This window comes from Calonectris borealis, chromosome 1, assembly GCF_964195595.1.
Source record: "Calonectris borealis chromosome 1, bCalBor7.hap1.2, whole genome shotgun sequence".
Lineage (NCBI taxonomy): Eukaryota > Metazoa > Chordata > Aves > Procellariiformes > Procellariidae > Calonectris > Calonectris borealis.
The window spans coordinates 133,612,080-133,628,972 of record NC_134312.1 but is presented as its reverse complement, the minus strand read 5'-3'; the positions used below and the strand labels follow the sequence as shown (position 1 = coordinate 133,628,972).

The 16,893-nt window shown below is 40.8% G+C and overlaps 1 protein-coding gene across 2 annotated transcripts in view; it reads right to left on the bottom strand.

The window, feature by feature from the left end:
* The window catches only part of SH3KBP1 (SH3 domain containing kinase binding protein 1), a 233,375-nt gene that overhangs the window by 52,544 nt on the left and 163,938 nt on the right, over positions 1-16,893 (bottom strand). For both annotated transcript variants that reach the window (XM_075175254.1, XM_075175263.1), the window contains one exon: positions 6,219-6,313. In XM_075175254.1, the coding sequence (XP_075031355.1) occupies positions 6,219-6,313 (95 nt within the window). The remainder of the gene's footprint in view (positions 1-6,218; positions 6,314-16,893) is intronic.

Sequence of the window (16,893 nt, the reverse complement as noted above, 5' to 3'; positions counted from 1 at the left end):
TGGAAAAATGAGTGATACTATCTACCTATTTGCTCATACTGAAAGAAAAACTGAAAGTCTTCTAATTCCTCCACAGATTTCTATAACCAAGGATTGTAGAACATGTGTGTGCTGTTTGCAATTAAAAGCGTACAGAAAAATTCAGCAATGGAAGAAAGCCCATAGAAACAAATGCAGGAACAGACAGGTTTCTACCCTAGTGACACCACAACCTAGTGAAACGTTCAATTAAGCATCAGCTAGAGTCCTCCTCTATCACACCGTCCGTTTTCTACTCCTTCCCCTGCTCATGGCCTCAACTCACTGGCAAGACTCTTGTACATAGCACTTACTAATTTCATCCCTTTAGGAGCCTCCTGCATCTGTTAGAGCAGCTGTTTTTCTTCACAACCCTACCCAGCCCAGTTCTCCTTGGCAATCGCTCAGCTAAAGAAAGTGCTCTGGACAATTACCTCCTGCACCAGGATGAGCATTTAAAGATGTCGTAAAAGAGAAAACCGGGATAATTGTTTTGGCGAAAGGGCCATACTCGGGTAACTGTCTCTAAATAGAGTGAGGGTGAAAGGAAGTGCCTAACGACTACCCTAAGAATTGGAAAATATTAAGCGCTCCACATAAGGACAGATTCCACACTCTAACACGGAGAAATGCACAGAGCAGTCACTGCAACAGTGAAAACATGACATTATGAAAGAGACTATCAAGACTGAACCTCATTTCATTGTTTCCCTTTACCCTTCTACTCGCCTGTACTTATTTGTCTATCTTACCACTTGATTGCATGTGCTTCGGGGTAGGGACTCACTAAACGTACAGCATTTTGAACTACAAAACTTGCAAATCTCACAGTAAAGTAAATTATTAACAATAACACCAAAAGCAAATATTATCTTTGCAAAAAACTGACTGCCATTATGCTTATTGTTAGAAACGAGGTTTATGGCTCTTTTTTCCCCAACACAGAATTAAGCACTACAAATTGGATTGACATTAAATATCTGGATTGTCATTAAATATCTAGACCAGATAATTTGTCATGTAACTAACTCTTTCACTAGTGACAGGCATTACCCTGTTGTGTCTTTCATTATACCAATGCATCAACTTTTCCAGTACTATTTGAAAAGCATCAGTAAGATTTTGGGAGGCTGTACGTCACTGTTGCTTTCTTTTTCACCTCATTAATCATTCAGACAGTTTTGATGAATCCACAAGGAGGCTGGACACCCTCCATGAAACTCGCCTCCTCATGAAAACTCCTTTGCAAAATCAGAAAGGACCCCCTATTACGTTCATCCATCACTTCAGTGCAACACGTTCCTACCACTAATGCCACATATTCAGCTGTTAGCCTGCAGCAGGAGAAGAAAGGCTTTGCAATCCAGGCAGGTGGAGGCTGGGGGACAGCCGGGTCAGATACGCAGAGCAAGGCACAAGCTTATTATTCCAGCTAATATATTGACACCTATTAATTTCAACATCACAGAAACTCAGAATTAGCAGAATTGCCACTGATACTGCCCTCCACTACTCCTACTCCGATAAGAAGGGTTCAGGCGAGGATACCCTTCCACTACTGTCAGCTTTTCAAATTTGCAATGATTTTTGAAGTAGTTAATTTTATTTATCCAGACCATTTTCATTCCTGGGAACAAAGTGATCTTTACTGCCTACAGCTCAGGTAGATTGGTGCACTGCAATGAAATCTTTCACGCTATTGCAAGTAAAACTGCTTTCAAATGAGTGCACAGCTGCCAGTGTGTGCTTGATGTATTTGCTTTGAAATTATTTAGCTATTACTATCGATTCCTCACACAGGTCATTTTCTGTATGCCAGTGAAATCTCCAGAATCCTATGCATTTCATCAGAATTTATTAAAGCTACTAAGAAATTTGTAGTGTTTGCATAAAGAGTTTTTATTAACACTGGAAAGTAGCCTAGAGTAGCTATGTCTAAAAGTGCTAGCATGAAAAATCCTGAAAGATTTTCAAGATGACAGTTGAAAGTGCCACGTGAATCTTCTGTTGCTTAAAAGTGACTCTATTTGTTACAAATACAATCTCCAAAATCATTATTTGAGCATGATAAAACACCTGTTTACCACTCTCCTTCAGCCACACAGTGCAGTCACTACTGGTGTTCTTGTCCTTACCCAAATGCTGTCAGGAACATTTTGAAGACGCTAAAAAAAAAAATCTAAGGAACTCAAATGTTTGACATTACAAAGAATAACAGGGTCAATCTCATGGCCTCTTGCCATTCATATCTTTTCTGTTTATGAACGTATCTTATCATCAAATTGCACAACAATCACCTTAACTGTACAAGTAAGATTACTGTATTTTGCTTTTTGCTCTCTTTCTTCCGAAAGAGTGTATTTTTCTTAGACCCCTTTTTGCAAAGCAAAGGTACCAGGTCTACTGTTTTATTGCCTTGAGATGAAGTTTTTACCTTCCTTTACAATTCTGAGCAATATTTTCTGGTCTTTTATCTTTAAATATTTTGCATGAAGGAATTAAGGAACTACCATTTGTCCAATTTAATTTCAAGTAATTAATAAATAAAAGCTTTTCTATGTATCTACAAGGGTATTTGCTTCACTGGGGAAAAGGAGGAGAGAAAAATCTTTTCCAGAAATTTTTGAAATACATTTCTGTAAAGTTAATTTCTGCTTTTCTTCTGTCTTTTAGGTAAATTTTAACCTACGAGAAAACAACTGTTACTACCATGTGTTTGGACTCTATCTCATTGTGCATCTTTTCCATGATTTAGGCCTATGCAATTCATCAAAAAATAACTCAATATGCTGTTTAATCGGCAATTATTTTTGGCTAGCAGTTTTGCATAATGTCATCCTTCCCCTTATATCTCCCCAAATACCTACTGTTCTGACCAGTAAATGATCAGCCTCTACTGACTCACTTCAGTGTTTAAATAAAACTTATCAGCACATTCTCCAAGTGACTAGGGAAGTCACTTGTGATTCAGCAAATCCATTCAAAGTATTCTTTGGCTATTTCATAAAAAACCTCAGATATTCAAATTCTCTTATCATAGAGGCCTACAGGAAAGGTCTGATCAGCTTTTGATTAAAGATTTCAACATCCATCAAAACAGAGTGAGAACTTGAAACAGATTCTGCAAAGGCCATGACAAAAAAAATATTGGTTTGTCCTTTATATTAGGTAGATATTTGATGATCTTGACAAAGGGACTTTTATAACTGATTTAGCTGAAAAAAAAGACGGAAATCGGATATTATCTTATCCCTTTTATCTGCAGGGGCACTGTTAAAATGGAGATTTTGAATTCTGCATTTACTGATACCATTCCTTTGTAATTCTTTCCACAAAATAAAGTTTTAGCATTTTAAGATGAATACCAGACTAACAGCTTCCTCACACACATATTCTCAGATGTGTGTGCACAAATATACAGGCTCTCCTAGAAACTTAGCATTTAGCTCATTTAAGTCATTGCCCTTCTTCTTAGCACCTATCAAGTGCTATCTTATCTTCATGGTTTTAAGATTCTTGTAATGCATTTTGCGTTATTTTAATGAGATTTCTTTCCCATTCTGTGTCACTCACTCCTTATTACTTCAGCCACTTCCACACATTCGCACCAATGCCATTGTTTTCAATTAAATGCAAATTCAGTAGGAGTTAAAATTGTGAGTCTTCAACATTCCTATAGATCTGACTATGTGAAAACAGATTAGCCCGGTGAGGGACTTTTCATACTGAGAGTTCATGTAACTTTCTGGTTTTAGGGATTTCAGCAAAATACATTATTTTATCATAATGCACCTGTGGTTGTAGGAAGTACTATGACATCCATCTCTTTCTTTAAAAGTAACGATCTTCTCTCCTTGGGTCTAGATAATTGGGAAGAATAAATTTTGTCTAATGCTCTCCAGCATAGAAAGCAAACCCTGCAAAACAATTTCTTGCAAACAGATTAAAAGAAACTCCGTAATCTGATAGCAAAGCAAAACCATGGTAATAGTTTCTGAAGTACTCCATACGTTTCTATTTAATTCTTCTTAGTCAGTATGGATCACAAACTGGTTATGGAAAGAACTCTCTAAGCACAGTGAGTTGAATTCCAGGTAAAAGGCAACTCTAGCAGAAGCCATTAGTGGGCAGAAAGGTGAGGCTGACTTTGTTATTGCTGACTAAAAGAAAAATTACAGCAGACACCTGCTTCAGAAGATTTGGACTAAAATGAAGTTACTATATTGCACGGTAGAGCATGGAGGACACCCCACTGTTTTCAGAACTCTACGGCAAGGACCCTGATTCCACATTACTTGAATTTCATTTTTTAAACTATGTGTTAAAAACAGATGAAAAAACCAAGTCTGACTGCAATGAGGTCTGCAAACCACAATAGGATCTGCAAAGTGACTGCTTGTTAAGCACTGTTTCTTCAGTATCTCAGATTAGTTCAGAGACAGCATAAAAAAGCATCCACGGAGAAATGCCAAGCCTTTTTGCATTGAGATCCCCCACTCTCTAGAGGCATGGTTTTATGTAACTGTTCATAGACATGTGAAATACCACAGTAAAAAGAAGAAAATTGAATACAATGTCTGCAGTGGCTTGATACCATCAGGCTGAAGGACAGGCGGATATACTAGAGGATATACTGACAAACTTCTCACTGCATGGTTGGGAAAACTGATCAATTCAGTCAAATCATCAGCTCAATTATTATAAAAGACAAATATCCTTCCATTGTGGGGACAGAGGCAGCAGGAAGAAGCAAATGGGAAAAAGCAAGCAAATGAAATCTCATATTTAAACCTCAGTAAAGTAATTGTCTCTTTATTCATGTATACTGAAGAACACAGCTCCACCTGGAGAGCAGTCATCTCAGAGAGTTAAATCAACCTGGTCAATAAAGCGTAAAGTGGACAGAACAACATCTTAAAAGCCATTTCCATGATCAGAGACACTGTTAAATATTCACACAAGAATATTCTAACTCAGGCAAAGCCAAAGAGTTTTCAAGACAAGCTAAACAAAAAAAGTCATTGAGGGTAAGTCATTAAAGGATATTTAATTTAAGCATTTTTTTAAAAAAAATTTGCAGTTTCTCTTCCTACCAAATGTCTGATTATTTTTTCCCAGTTACATGGATATTATTCAGGACAAAGAAGATGTCCTCTAGGATTGCAGATGGCTTAGTATATAGCAAACACTCCCCCAGATGTACTTCCCAAGCTTTTTGGTTTTTTTCGCCCAGCCAAATTGCTCAGTCAAGTAACAATTTCTTATGAAACTTATCAATTATAGAATTCATTATTTTACTTTCATATAAGCCCAAACAACAGCAGCATTATTGTGCACATCATTACAATTCATCTTCATCATGCAAAATCCACAGCCTTTTCCAGTTTGTAGCTTTTTTCCCCAAATACTTACGTCCAGCAGTCAGAAACATTTAAACAAACTGTAAAGTCTTCAAAGAAGAGCAGGAAATTAAGTGAACCGAAACTATAATGCGTACTTTGTAACATGGTGCACAGCTCTTCTAAAAGAAAACCAACTGTTTACTCACCATCTTACCATATAGTTTTTGGAGATTTAGTATAAATCCTGGCACTGGTTTTTCATTGCTTATCTTGAATCATTCCAAGTATTTTTAAAGAAAAAAACACAGATCTAAAATTCTTTAATTTAATTTCTGTTTTATCATCTTTTTCTGCTTTACCATAGTGTTAAGGGTGGCTACATTTTAAATAAGTGTTTAGTTCGTTAAACTAATTTAGGTACATTATCTCCATCTAACCCAAAAAATCTAATTTATAATTCCTACAAGAAAGATAACTCACACACCTAGCAGAGATGTTCAAAGCTGCTGCTTTCTTGAGTTTACCAGTTTATTCTCTAGGCTTTTATGTTTTTACAGGGCTCAATTTACAATTTATGTGGGTCTGTCAGCAGATTCAAATGAAAATTAATTGTATAAACTTGCAAACTCAAGAGAACACGTCTGCTATTCTTCACTTAACATGATCAAGGTAAGGCTCAAAAGCACAAGAGGAAGGGAGATGTAGGACTTTCTGAAGTCTATGTAATGTTTCATTGCCAAAGTAGCATAGTTTTAGGAAGGACACTGTCAAAGGCACAAATAGGGATTTTACAGCAACGGAATGATGTCTATTTTAAAAACTGGATCCCTGCTTATAGGAGAAAAATATTGCTTTTACCTTACTGATAAGTGTGACGACATCACCTTCTCGGATTGTGAGTTCATCATCATTCTGTGCTTCATATGGAAATATCACTTTGCAATACTCCTTGGCTGAAAGGAAGAACATTCAATGTGATAAATTACTACTTTATAACATCTGCTTATCCAAGGGTGAAAATCTTCCTAAAATGTTCCAAAAGTGTCTCTTTCCTTTTCTTGCCATCTTTCTCTTTGTATTTTAGACCTTCATAAACTATGAAATATTTAAAAGACTGCACACTGATGAGCATTCCCGCACACATCATCCAGGGAGTCAGCTCTGTAGCCCCCAGAACCATTATCTCAAATGAAATTGCTCCAGACGGCAACCTGCCACAAACCATTTCCCTTAGTGTAAGCCTGTATCTGACAATTGCTTCAATAGTTCCACGGGTATGGCCTTCCACCAGATCACATAAATTGGAAGCATAAAGGACCCACTGGGTTGACTTAGCTTATCTACCCCCTGGTGTGCAAGAAAGCAGATATTTCTGCATCTATAAAGATGATAAAATAATAAATAATACATTAATAAATGTAAAGGTTTATGGTTGGATTCGAGGATCTTTTCCAACCTAAATGATTCTATGATTCTATAACTAAACCTTCTGTACACTCAGCATAAAAGAAGAGTTTTGAATATTAGTCTAAAGTTTCCTCTTCCCTTTTCCCTTTACTGTCTATAAATAAGGACATCATCTCAACTTTCATCTGGAAAATACAGGAGCCAGCACTCCCACTCAGAAATCATAAAAAGCAGTTGTCATGAAAAGAAGTTACTTACAACATGTTGTTGTGCAACAGACAAGTATGTCAATGTGCCTTACAAATAAAAAGGGAATATGTATTCCAGCTGTTAAATAATGTATAAAAATATGTGATACTCTAAGATAGCAGGTTTAAAAAGACCAAACAAACACTCACAGAAATTACTGGGCCCTTTGTAGAAGGGCATGTGACTTTGTAGAATTGTTCACCTCATTGAAACGTCTCAATTTTGATAACCTCTACCTCTAGTCAACTGTCATATTCAATGCAGAGAAACAGTACTTGCAGGCCACAGAAATCTAAATTAGTTTGAAACAACAGGACCTATTTCTTTATACTTACTATGAAGAGAACCTGCATTATCACACTTGTGGGTATTTGAGGCTCCACCGGGGGGTCAGTTCAGCTGCCCAGACACTAAGTGCCATTACAGACACTCGTGGGTATGTAAGACACCCACATGGTTGGCAGATAGGATGCACAACCTATGGAAGAGCCGGGTCCCTCTGGCCTGGCAGCTGGAGGCAAGTCAAAATACCCCGGGGTATCTCAAACACCTCCAGATGCAGGCTACTGATTTCAGTCCCCAGGGTTGGGCCCGGTATCTGGATTTAGATTCGGGCACCTGATGTTAGAAACTGACAATGTCAATGCCTACGCCTGCACTATACAGTCAATGGAGATCAAGTCACTAAAGTGAGCGAAGCCTTGAGAGCCGCCCTTCGCCCCAAGAGCAGACACCTACATTTGATGAGCTGAATCACACTCTGAACTCCCTGGACAGCACCGGCAGATCTCCACCGGGACCCACTGGAGCCCAGACACCAAACTCGCACGACTATACCGAAACTTAGGGCTCTGACTCAGAAGCTGCATCCCAACTGCTGAAGTTTAGCGACAGGAACACCAACCTTAAAGAAGCAGCCAACAGACGTGCATGCGAAGGGTTGCTGGCTGTAAGCACAATCAGCCTGAGAAATGAAACAGTACTCATGGGGAAGAGGAAAGCTCTTCTCCAGTTCACACACTGCCACTCAGAAATGGCAAGAATTTTATGTGGCGCTGGTTCAAGTAAAAAAGAATTTCTCAGGCTTCACAGGTTTATTTTCCTGAACACAGAAACTTAAATTTATCCATGATCACTAGCAGTTGGCTTTCTGGCCCCGCCCTGTACTGGGTCTGGCTGGGATGGAGTTAATTTTCTTCACAGCAACCCGCATGGTGCTGTATTTTGGATTTGTGACTAAAACAGCATTGATAACACACCAGTGTTTTGGCTATTGCTGAGCAGTACTTGCACAGCACAAAGGCTTTCTCTTTTCTCTTTTTCCCCACTCTGCCCCCCAGCAAGCAGGGCAGCGGTGGGTAAGAAGCTGGGAGGGGACGCAGCTGGGCCAGCTGACCCAAGCTGAGCAAAGGGATATTCTGTGCCAGATAACCTCCTGCTCAGCAATAAAAAAGGGTGGGCTTTTGGGGTATTGGTCTCGGAGGTAGCCATTGCTTGCAGACTGGCTGGGCATCAGTCTACTTGTGGAAGGTGGTGAATGATTGCCTTTGCGTTGCCTCTTTTTCCCCGCTTTCATTCACTTATTAAACTGTCTTTATCCATGAGTTTTCTTCTTTTGCTCCCCCTATTCTCTTCCCTTTGGGGGAGCAAGTGGCTGGGTGGAGCTTAGCTGCTGATGTCTCCAAAGAACCCCCTCTGATACCTCTGATGTCTCTGAAGAAACAAGAGTCAGATGAAGCCAACAAACATGATCTTTGAAAAAAATATGAGCAAGGGAAAAAAAAGCCTCTTTTGCTGTTTCTGAGAGCAGGGAACACTGTCAAATAAACATTTGGTAACATTGCCAAACGACTGGGCATGTGAGAACCACCACATCACAACTGAGATTTCAGGCGATGAAAAGGGTGTCTAACTGCCAGTTTACTGCATTCTGGAGAAGGGGTTTGGATTTCTCTTCATGGACCCAGCTAGGATGTTTCACCTGCTTACCATCTTGTCTTCAAGATAGTATAATAACATTTTATGTAAAAGCTGGTGGAAAGTTGACACATACTGATTTAGGTCAGGTAGATGCAGAGCAGCATGTAAGAGAAACATGAGATTCAGCACACTTTTACACATTTCAGTGTGTACGCTCCCTTAAGTAATCATGGGGTTTTTTTTTCCTATTCTGAGAGTATGCACCCTGAAAAATAGTTTTACTAAATAAAAGATTCAGAGAATTAGTACAGAGATTATGTAGATAGAATACCGTACTAAAGAAGCTGAGTGCTGCATACTCAGGGAAGTCTCTGGTTAATGGAAACAGCCTTAGCACCTCTTTTTTGGGATACAGAACAGAAGCCAGGCTGGGTTCTTGGAGGCAAACACCACTTGGACCCAAGGAGGATCAGTCCTGAGTATCCATTCTCAAGTACAGAAATTGTTCCTCTGTTCACTATATAATCTATACACTGTATAATCTCAAGATTAGATGGGAAGGCAAGCACAACGCGCAGCTAATCAACAGAGAAGAGCAGCCACTATACCACAGTAACGGTACTATTCTGAAAGGATGCCAGTGGTGCAGCTCTTGCCCAAGGCGTGGATGAATCTCACGTGTTCCAGGTTAAAGAATGCTTTGAACAGCAAGTGTCTCAGGGGGCTTGTGTCTCCTGAGTCCTATAATAGGCAATCCTCCCTCAGCTCCCCATTGCTATTTGAAGACTGTAAATTTGAATCACCCTTCAAGATGAAGACCCTGACAGACAAGAGTGGAGAGAAGGTTGTGGTTTCACCATCTGAAAAAGTCACTTGAAAATCAGGAAAGTAAGTGCTCTCTTTCTTCTTTTTTTTTTTAAGCTTTTCCTCTAAAAGTATGTATCAATGCGGATCTCACAGTAAGTGGCTGTCAAAAGCAGCAAGACTTTAACCAAAGAACTCATAGTCTTTCACACACATAGCAAATGGCTACACATCTTCGCCTTCCAGTTTTGATGTCAAGAACTCTGTTCTTTCATGACCTGTCTGCCCTCCCCACCAAGCTCTTACTTTTTTTTTTTTTAATATCCAGATAGCAGAGAAACAAGGAATTAAACTATAGAAAAATGTCAAAAACCAGATCTTAAGCTCAGTCAAACGCTGTTGCAGTTCATGAGGAGCCAGAAGGCAATCTTGTGAGAGGCACAAGAGGAGGGCTAATGGCCGCCCCGCGCTCTGAAGGCTGGCACAAGAACACAGAGTGAAGGTATAGCCATGGAAAAAATTCATGGTTTATGTACAGTAGAAGTCTGGACTCCGTGAGCGTGATTTGCACTGATGTACACTAAATCAATACATTCCTCTGCCTAACAAGGGCCCCGTGGATCACGCTGCAACAGAGCTAGGTCTCAACAACACAGATGGGTTTGGAACGATGTAAGTGACTGGACAAAGTCAGCTTTCGAACTTCTCCTAAGGGAATGGCAGACCAACATGATTTAAGTAAGTAAAACGAAAGCCAACAGGACTCAAAATAATATGAACCTTTAAAATCAGATTAATAAAAGCAGAGAAGAATCTAATAGGTTATGTCACTTCAGTACTAAAATTGTCTTTACTCAGCAGAGCACAATACCGCAAGAGGATGTAGAAGCACTTAATTTCAACAGTTATGTTTAGATAAGAAGGAAGAAAAGATAAAAGGAAATGCTAATTTCAGACACAGCACTGTAAAGACCAACTGGAACTTGCTGAATTTGGGGGGTCTCCAAGTGAAAAAAAAAGACCAAAAAACTAAAGGTCAAAATCATATATTGTCCTGGTTTCGGCTGGGATAGAGTTAAATTTCTTCCTAGTGCTGTGTTTTGGATTTAGTATGAGAAGAATGTTGATAACACACTGATGTTTTCCGTTGTTGCTAAGTACCCTGCTAGTCAAGGACAGCTCCCATGCTCTACCAAGCAGAGGCTGGGAGGGAGCATCACCAGGACAGCTGGCCCAGCTGGCCAACGGGGTATTCCATACCATGTGATGTCATGCTCAGTATATGAACGGTAGGCATGATCCAGGAAGTACCGATCGCTACTTGGTTATCGGTCAGCACGGGTGGTGAGCAATTGCATTGTGCATCACTCATTTTGTATATTCTATCACTATCTCCCCCCCCCCCCCCTTTTCTGTTCTATTAAACTGTCTTTATCTCAACCCACGAGTTTTTCTCACTCTTACCCTTCCAATTCACCGGGGGGTGGGGGGGAGTGAGTGAGTGGCTGCATGGGGTTTGGCTGCCTGACAGGTTAAACCACGACATATATCCTATTACAAGGTAAATAGACTGGTAAATAGACTTAAGCCAAATTAAATCTTCAGACTAAGATACCAATATTAAGCATCCCTCAACTGTAGATGATAAATCTCATTTTTACATTTCACATCCAAGGCTGGGTTTATACACCACAGATGGTTCTTCCAGAAGCCTCTCTTTTTACCTCTGACCCGAAGACATTTTAAAAATATACCTGCTAATAAACCCCCAACAGCAGACATCTTGGAAACAGTAAGGGAGGAGAAAAGATTATATTCATGAGCTTTTGAGTCCTCATTTACTAATTCAATGATAATTTACTCTGTCAGACCACAGAGTCTCTCCCTGCAAACTCACAGCTCCTCCCAAGCAAAGGAGAACAACCTGCCATAGGCAATGGGCATTCCTCAGGGAACTGAGTGAGCAGATAAACCCTACAGCATACCTTACAACTCAAACAGGCTGGGTCTAATGCAGGATGTTCAGCTTCTGGCCCGACATATTCTGAACTGAGAGGGCTTGGGCTAGGTATAATCCCATGTGAAAATATGTACCCTTGGCTGCATCCTGTGATTTTTGAACTATACTCTTCCAACTAGACTAGGAACAATGACGATACAACAATAAGCATCTTCTCTGCCCACGTCCCTCCTAGTCCTGTCCTTTCCAAGGAAGAACAAAGCCATTGCTATCTTCTCTGACAGGCCCCAAGGGCCCAGGGTGACACGCAATTCCCCTTCCCAGCATTGTCCTCGTAGCTCAGAAGTTGGAAGAAAAAGCAGCAGCAAAGAACTAGATATTTATCACAAGTGGTCTGTCACTGCCCACACTTCATTGAGGAAAAAGTCTCAGGACCATACTAAACATTACAAAAGGGCTATCCTCTAAAAAGAATTGGATGTTTTATGGGGGTAGTTAACATGCGTCTCTGTTCAGCACCTTATGTCCCACAGTCTGTCCCGAGTTCAAAATGCAGTCTATCTGATACAGTCCCAAGCCCCCCAAAAAATCATTTCCTCAAAGAGGAAGAACAATAGCAAGAGAGAGCATTCCTACAGTATACAGCTGCTTCATTACCTAGGCCACTGCAAGCACTGTATTTCACCCACAGAATTCAGTGGCTCAATATGTATTTACAATTGCAGTGTAAAGCACTGATGTCAACGTATAGACCTTCTATATGACTTGGGGTCCTGCAGTACTGGAGCAGCACTGAAGTAAATTCATTTGTTTGTATTTTGAGAGACTGGTTACATATTATACTGTTCAAACCAGAACTGAGCAAACTCCATTTACTGTATGAGTGGACCCTGTTCACTTTAAAAGCATGCCTCTTCTATTTGTTCTCCTGCCAAATTCTTGGGATGAGCTGTGACGTTCAAGACAGCAGTCCACAGACAAACATACCTTCAAGCTTAAATTTCACAGGGTACAGTGACTCTGGAATTTGCTTTTCCTCTTAGGCCAGGATGACACAATTTCCTCCTCTTACCTCTGCTGCTGCTTCCTTGTTGTTAGGCAAGAACTGTTCCACCCCACAGCAAGATTTCCTCCATCTCAGGTAACCTAACCACTGGGCTGGATTCACCCTTCTAACTTTTCAGAAAATTGAATTTTTTTTTTTTTCAGTAAAACAAACAACAAACCAACAAAGTTGATTTTTGAGGTTTAAATATTTCTCCCTTGATGAAGTCTAAATTGTACACCAATAAATATGGACACAGTTATACTTCTTATATAAGTAAGAAGACAAGCAGCATTAAAGCAGTATTCCTTGAGCTTAAGCTTCCTCTCTTTATCACTCACAAAATGTTTCTGAAATGAAATAAAATGTACAAAATCTAGTGAAAAATTACATCATTGTTACCAAAAACACGAACCAGATGAAAAAAATCCACACACTACATTCAGCAGAATTTGGTTTTACTATTAATTGCTACACTCAAGACTCATAAATGGATTGCACTAATAAATATTTTCACAGAACTTCACGAGATGCAAACTGTCAAAACACCACCTCATCAAACAAAAAATAGAAACAGAACTAATTAGGGCCCCATTAATCCAGATTCAGCTACTCCTTATACCATCATGCAAAAAGATTAGTTGCTTGCTAGGATTTTGGTATTCCTATTATGCAATAGTTTAACACAAATTGCAAACAGTCAGTCAGTGGAGCAATCAAATTAAGTGCTGTGGTCAATGCATTCTGTGACTTACTGCCTTTGCTGTTTTGTTGTCTGCTTATTTATACTCCACTTTTGCAGTCTCAGTAACCTGCAATAGCTCTCAGTCATTGAGGATGTTTTTGCTTTGCTGAATTTTAGAATCCAACAGAGCTACTTAAAAATACGTACATATTTTCTACAACATAGTCTTTTCACCGCAAGCCACTTAAACTAAAAGCAAGCTACTTCATAGGAAAAAAAAAAAATCTCACCCCAGAGATAGAATTATAAACACACATGCGTGCATGTGCCATCCCAGCTATGTAAGAGAGATGGAAATTCAACAGCAGAATAATTCCCCTGTAAGTCTAGACTCCCAGAAACCTAAACCACACAGCTCTCCCTGCTTCTCTTCAAAGATGCATTCTTTCATTCCTGAAAGGTTAGTGATGTTTTCCAAGGGACCACTCAAGCTATGTAAGGATTTGTGCTTTCACTGTGCTCTCCTTTTAAGCAAAAAGTCCTCTTTGGTCCTAAAGAGTCATCTGTTTATTCCCCAAAATCTTAAGCCCACTTTTTAGGGAGATTTACGTAGCATATTGTTGGGAGATGCACCTATAGAATATACTGCTCTGGCTCTGGCTCTGACCAACTCATCCCATTGCAGAACTTAGGCCATCTTGCATGTACTAAGAGCAAATGGTAAGCACATCAAGTGCCTTGCCGCACATCACTGCCCTATCGCATCAGAAAAGCTATAGGAAAAAAGCAGACTCAAGTCAAGATGAGAGAAGAGTCAGCAACCATCACTCCATGCTGAAGCCCCTTTGGGCAGAAAGGGAAGATGCTACTGCTCCCCATTTCCTCCCTCAGCAGGCTCTTTCACAGTGCCACTGCATTTTTTATACAGTTGAGACTGAGGAATAACAGCATCAGTCATGGAAAGAAACAAGTGGAAGATGAAAAATTGTGTTATTCCTCTACTGACGTAATCTGTCTCTTGCTTACACGATACATCTCCAGCAGTAATCCTAAGGGAATCTAAATCACATATCCAAAAGCCCCCTCTCCATACTGAGCTGAATCTATGGATCTTCTGTTTCTTGTTACTTCTTTGGAGAATGGCACAGTATCTGTTTTCTTCAGCAACTAAAGACTCCAGGGAAGACTGGGACACTACCATCCCAGGCAAAAATGAAAGCAGCTGAGGTCCAAGGTGGAATGATACTTTTATGCTGAACACTGCAATTAGGACATTCACCAGTTTTCTGAAACGGCAAACTTCCCTGGATTCAATGCTTTTTCAAGCTTGTTTGTGATAGGTTTTTTGGAGAAAGCAAAAGTTAAATTTTGGAGAAATGACAAATACTAGATAGATCATAGTCCTATGCCAGACTCTGATCATACTCCTCACGTCTGACTATCAGACATTAACTGTATTATGAAAAAATTATTCCTCCGCCTATATAAAAAACCAAACCAGACTGAAGTATGTTTCATTTTCACTGAAAGGTTTTTCAATTTAAATGAAGGACAACTTCAACTGATTGAAAAGCATCTCCTGTAATGCCATTTGAGGCTAAGACAATTATATGTAATGACATTATATCAGACCTTCCTATATATGTACTTCTCTTTCCCAAGCAAGAACAGAGATGCCAAAAATTTTACTGAGGCCCCAGAGATTCCAGGAAAGATAAAATATTCTAAATAATAAAGTTTAGGTAAAATTCATAGAACATGCAAAGATCCTGTACAAATAAGTAGCCCACCCTTCTCATCAGTTCTGGCAAAAGGGATGTTGAATAATATTTGCACACAACCCTGGTGAAAATAGACAGCAACAGAAGAAGAGGGATTTTCTGACTAAAAAGGCATGTCCGAGGGAAATAATAAAAAGATGAAATAAGAACCAACCAGAGCCCAAAAGTGTTGATGGAGAAGTGTCTCTGTGTCAACCAGAGCTCAGTGTATCACTGTAGATGGTACATTGTTCTAATCATTGTTTAGAAAGTTTCCATGTTCATTTATAAGTGGTATAAGTATGAAACCCCAGTACCCTGGGATGCGATTTAGAGAGCAGTTTCAACTGACAGACGTATGAGCTGATATAGAAAGAGGCAGCTGTCTCCCAGCCTGGCTTACCACACAAGAGTTAGTGCTGCAGGTGGGAAAGGCCACGGGACCACTCCTTCTGATGGCACCTGCACTCAGGTCAGCTTAACCTTCTCAAGCTGCAGGTTGGGAAAGGTAGAATCACAGAATCATAGAATCATAGAATCATACAGGTTGGAAAAGACCTCTAAGATCATCGAGTCCAACCGTCAACCCAACACCACCATGCCCACTACACCATGTCCCTAAGCGCCTCATCTACACGTCTTTTAAATACTTCCAGGGATGGTGACTCAACCACTTCCCTGGGCAGCCTGTTCCAAGGCCTGACCACTCTTTCAGTATAGAAATTTCTCCTAATGTCCAGTCTAAACCTCCCCTGGCGCAACTTGAGGCCATTTCCTCTCGTCCTATCGCTGGTTACTTGGGAGAAGAGACCAATACCCACCTCACTACAACCTCCTTCCAGGTAGTTGTAGAGCACGATGAGGTCTCCCCTCATCCTCCTCTTCTCCAGACTAAACAGTCTCAGTTCCCTTAGCCGCTCCTCATAAGACTTGTGCTCCAGACCCTTCACCAGCTTCGTTGCCCTCCTCTGGACACGCTCCAGCACCTCAATGTCCTTCTTGTAGTGAGGGGCCCAAAACTGAACACAGTATTCGAGGTGCGGCCTCACCAGTGCCGAGTACAGGGGCACCACCACTTCCCTACTCCTGCTGGCCACACTATTTCTGATACAGGCCAGGATGCCGTTGGCCTTCTTGGCCACCTGGACACACTGCCGGCTCACGTTCAGCCGGCTGTCAACCAGCACCCCCAGGTCCTTTTCCTCTGGGCAGCTTTCCGGCCACTCTTCCCCAAGCCTGTAGCGTTGCATGGGGTTGTTGTGACCCAAGTGCAGGACCCGGCACCTGGCCTTGTTGAACCTCATACAGTTGGCCTCAGCCCATCGATCCAGCCTGTCCAGGTCCCTCTGCAGAGCCTTCCTACCCTCGAGCAGATCAACACTCCCGCCCAACTTGGTGTCATCTGCAAACTTACTGAGGGAGCACTCGATCCCCTCATCCAGCTCATTGATAAAGATATTGAACAAGACCAGCCCCAAAACTGAGCCCTGGGGAACACCGCTCGTGACCGGCCACCAACTGGATTTAACGCCGTTCACCACAACTCTCTGGACTCGGCCGTCCAGCCAGTTTTTTACCCAGCGAAGAGTGTACCTGTCTAAGCCGTGAGCCGCCAGCTTCTCTAGGAGAATGCCATGGGAGACAGTGTCAAAGGCCTTACTGAAGTCAAGATAGACCACATCCACAGCCTTTCCCTCATCCAC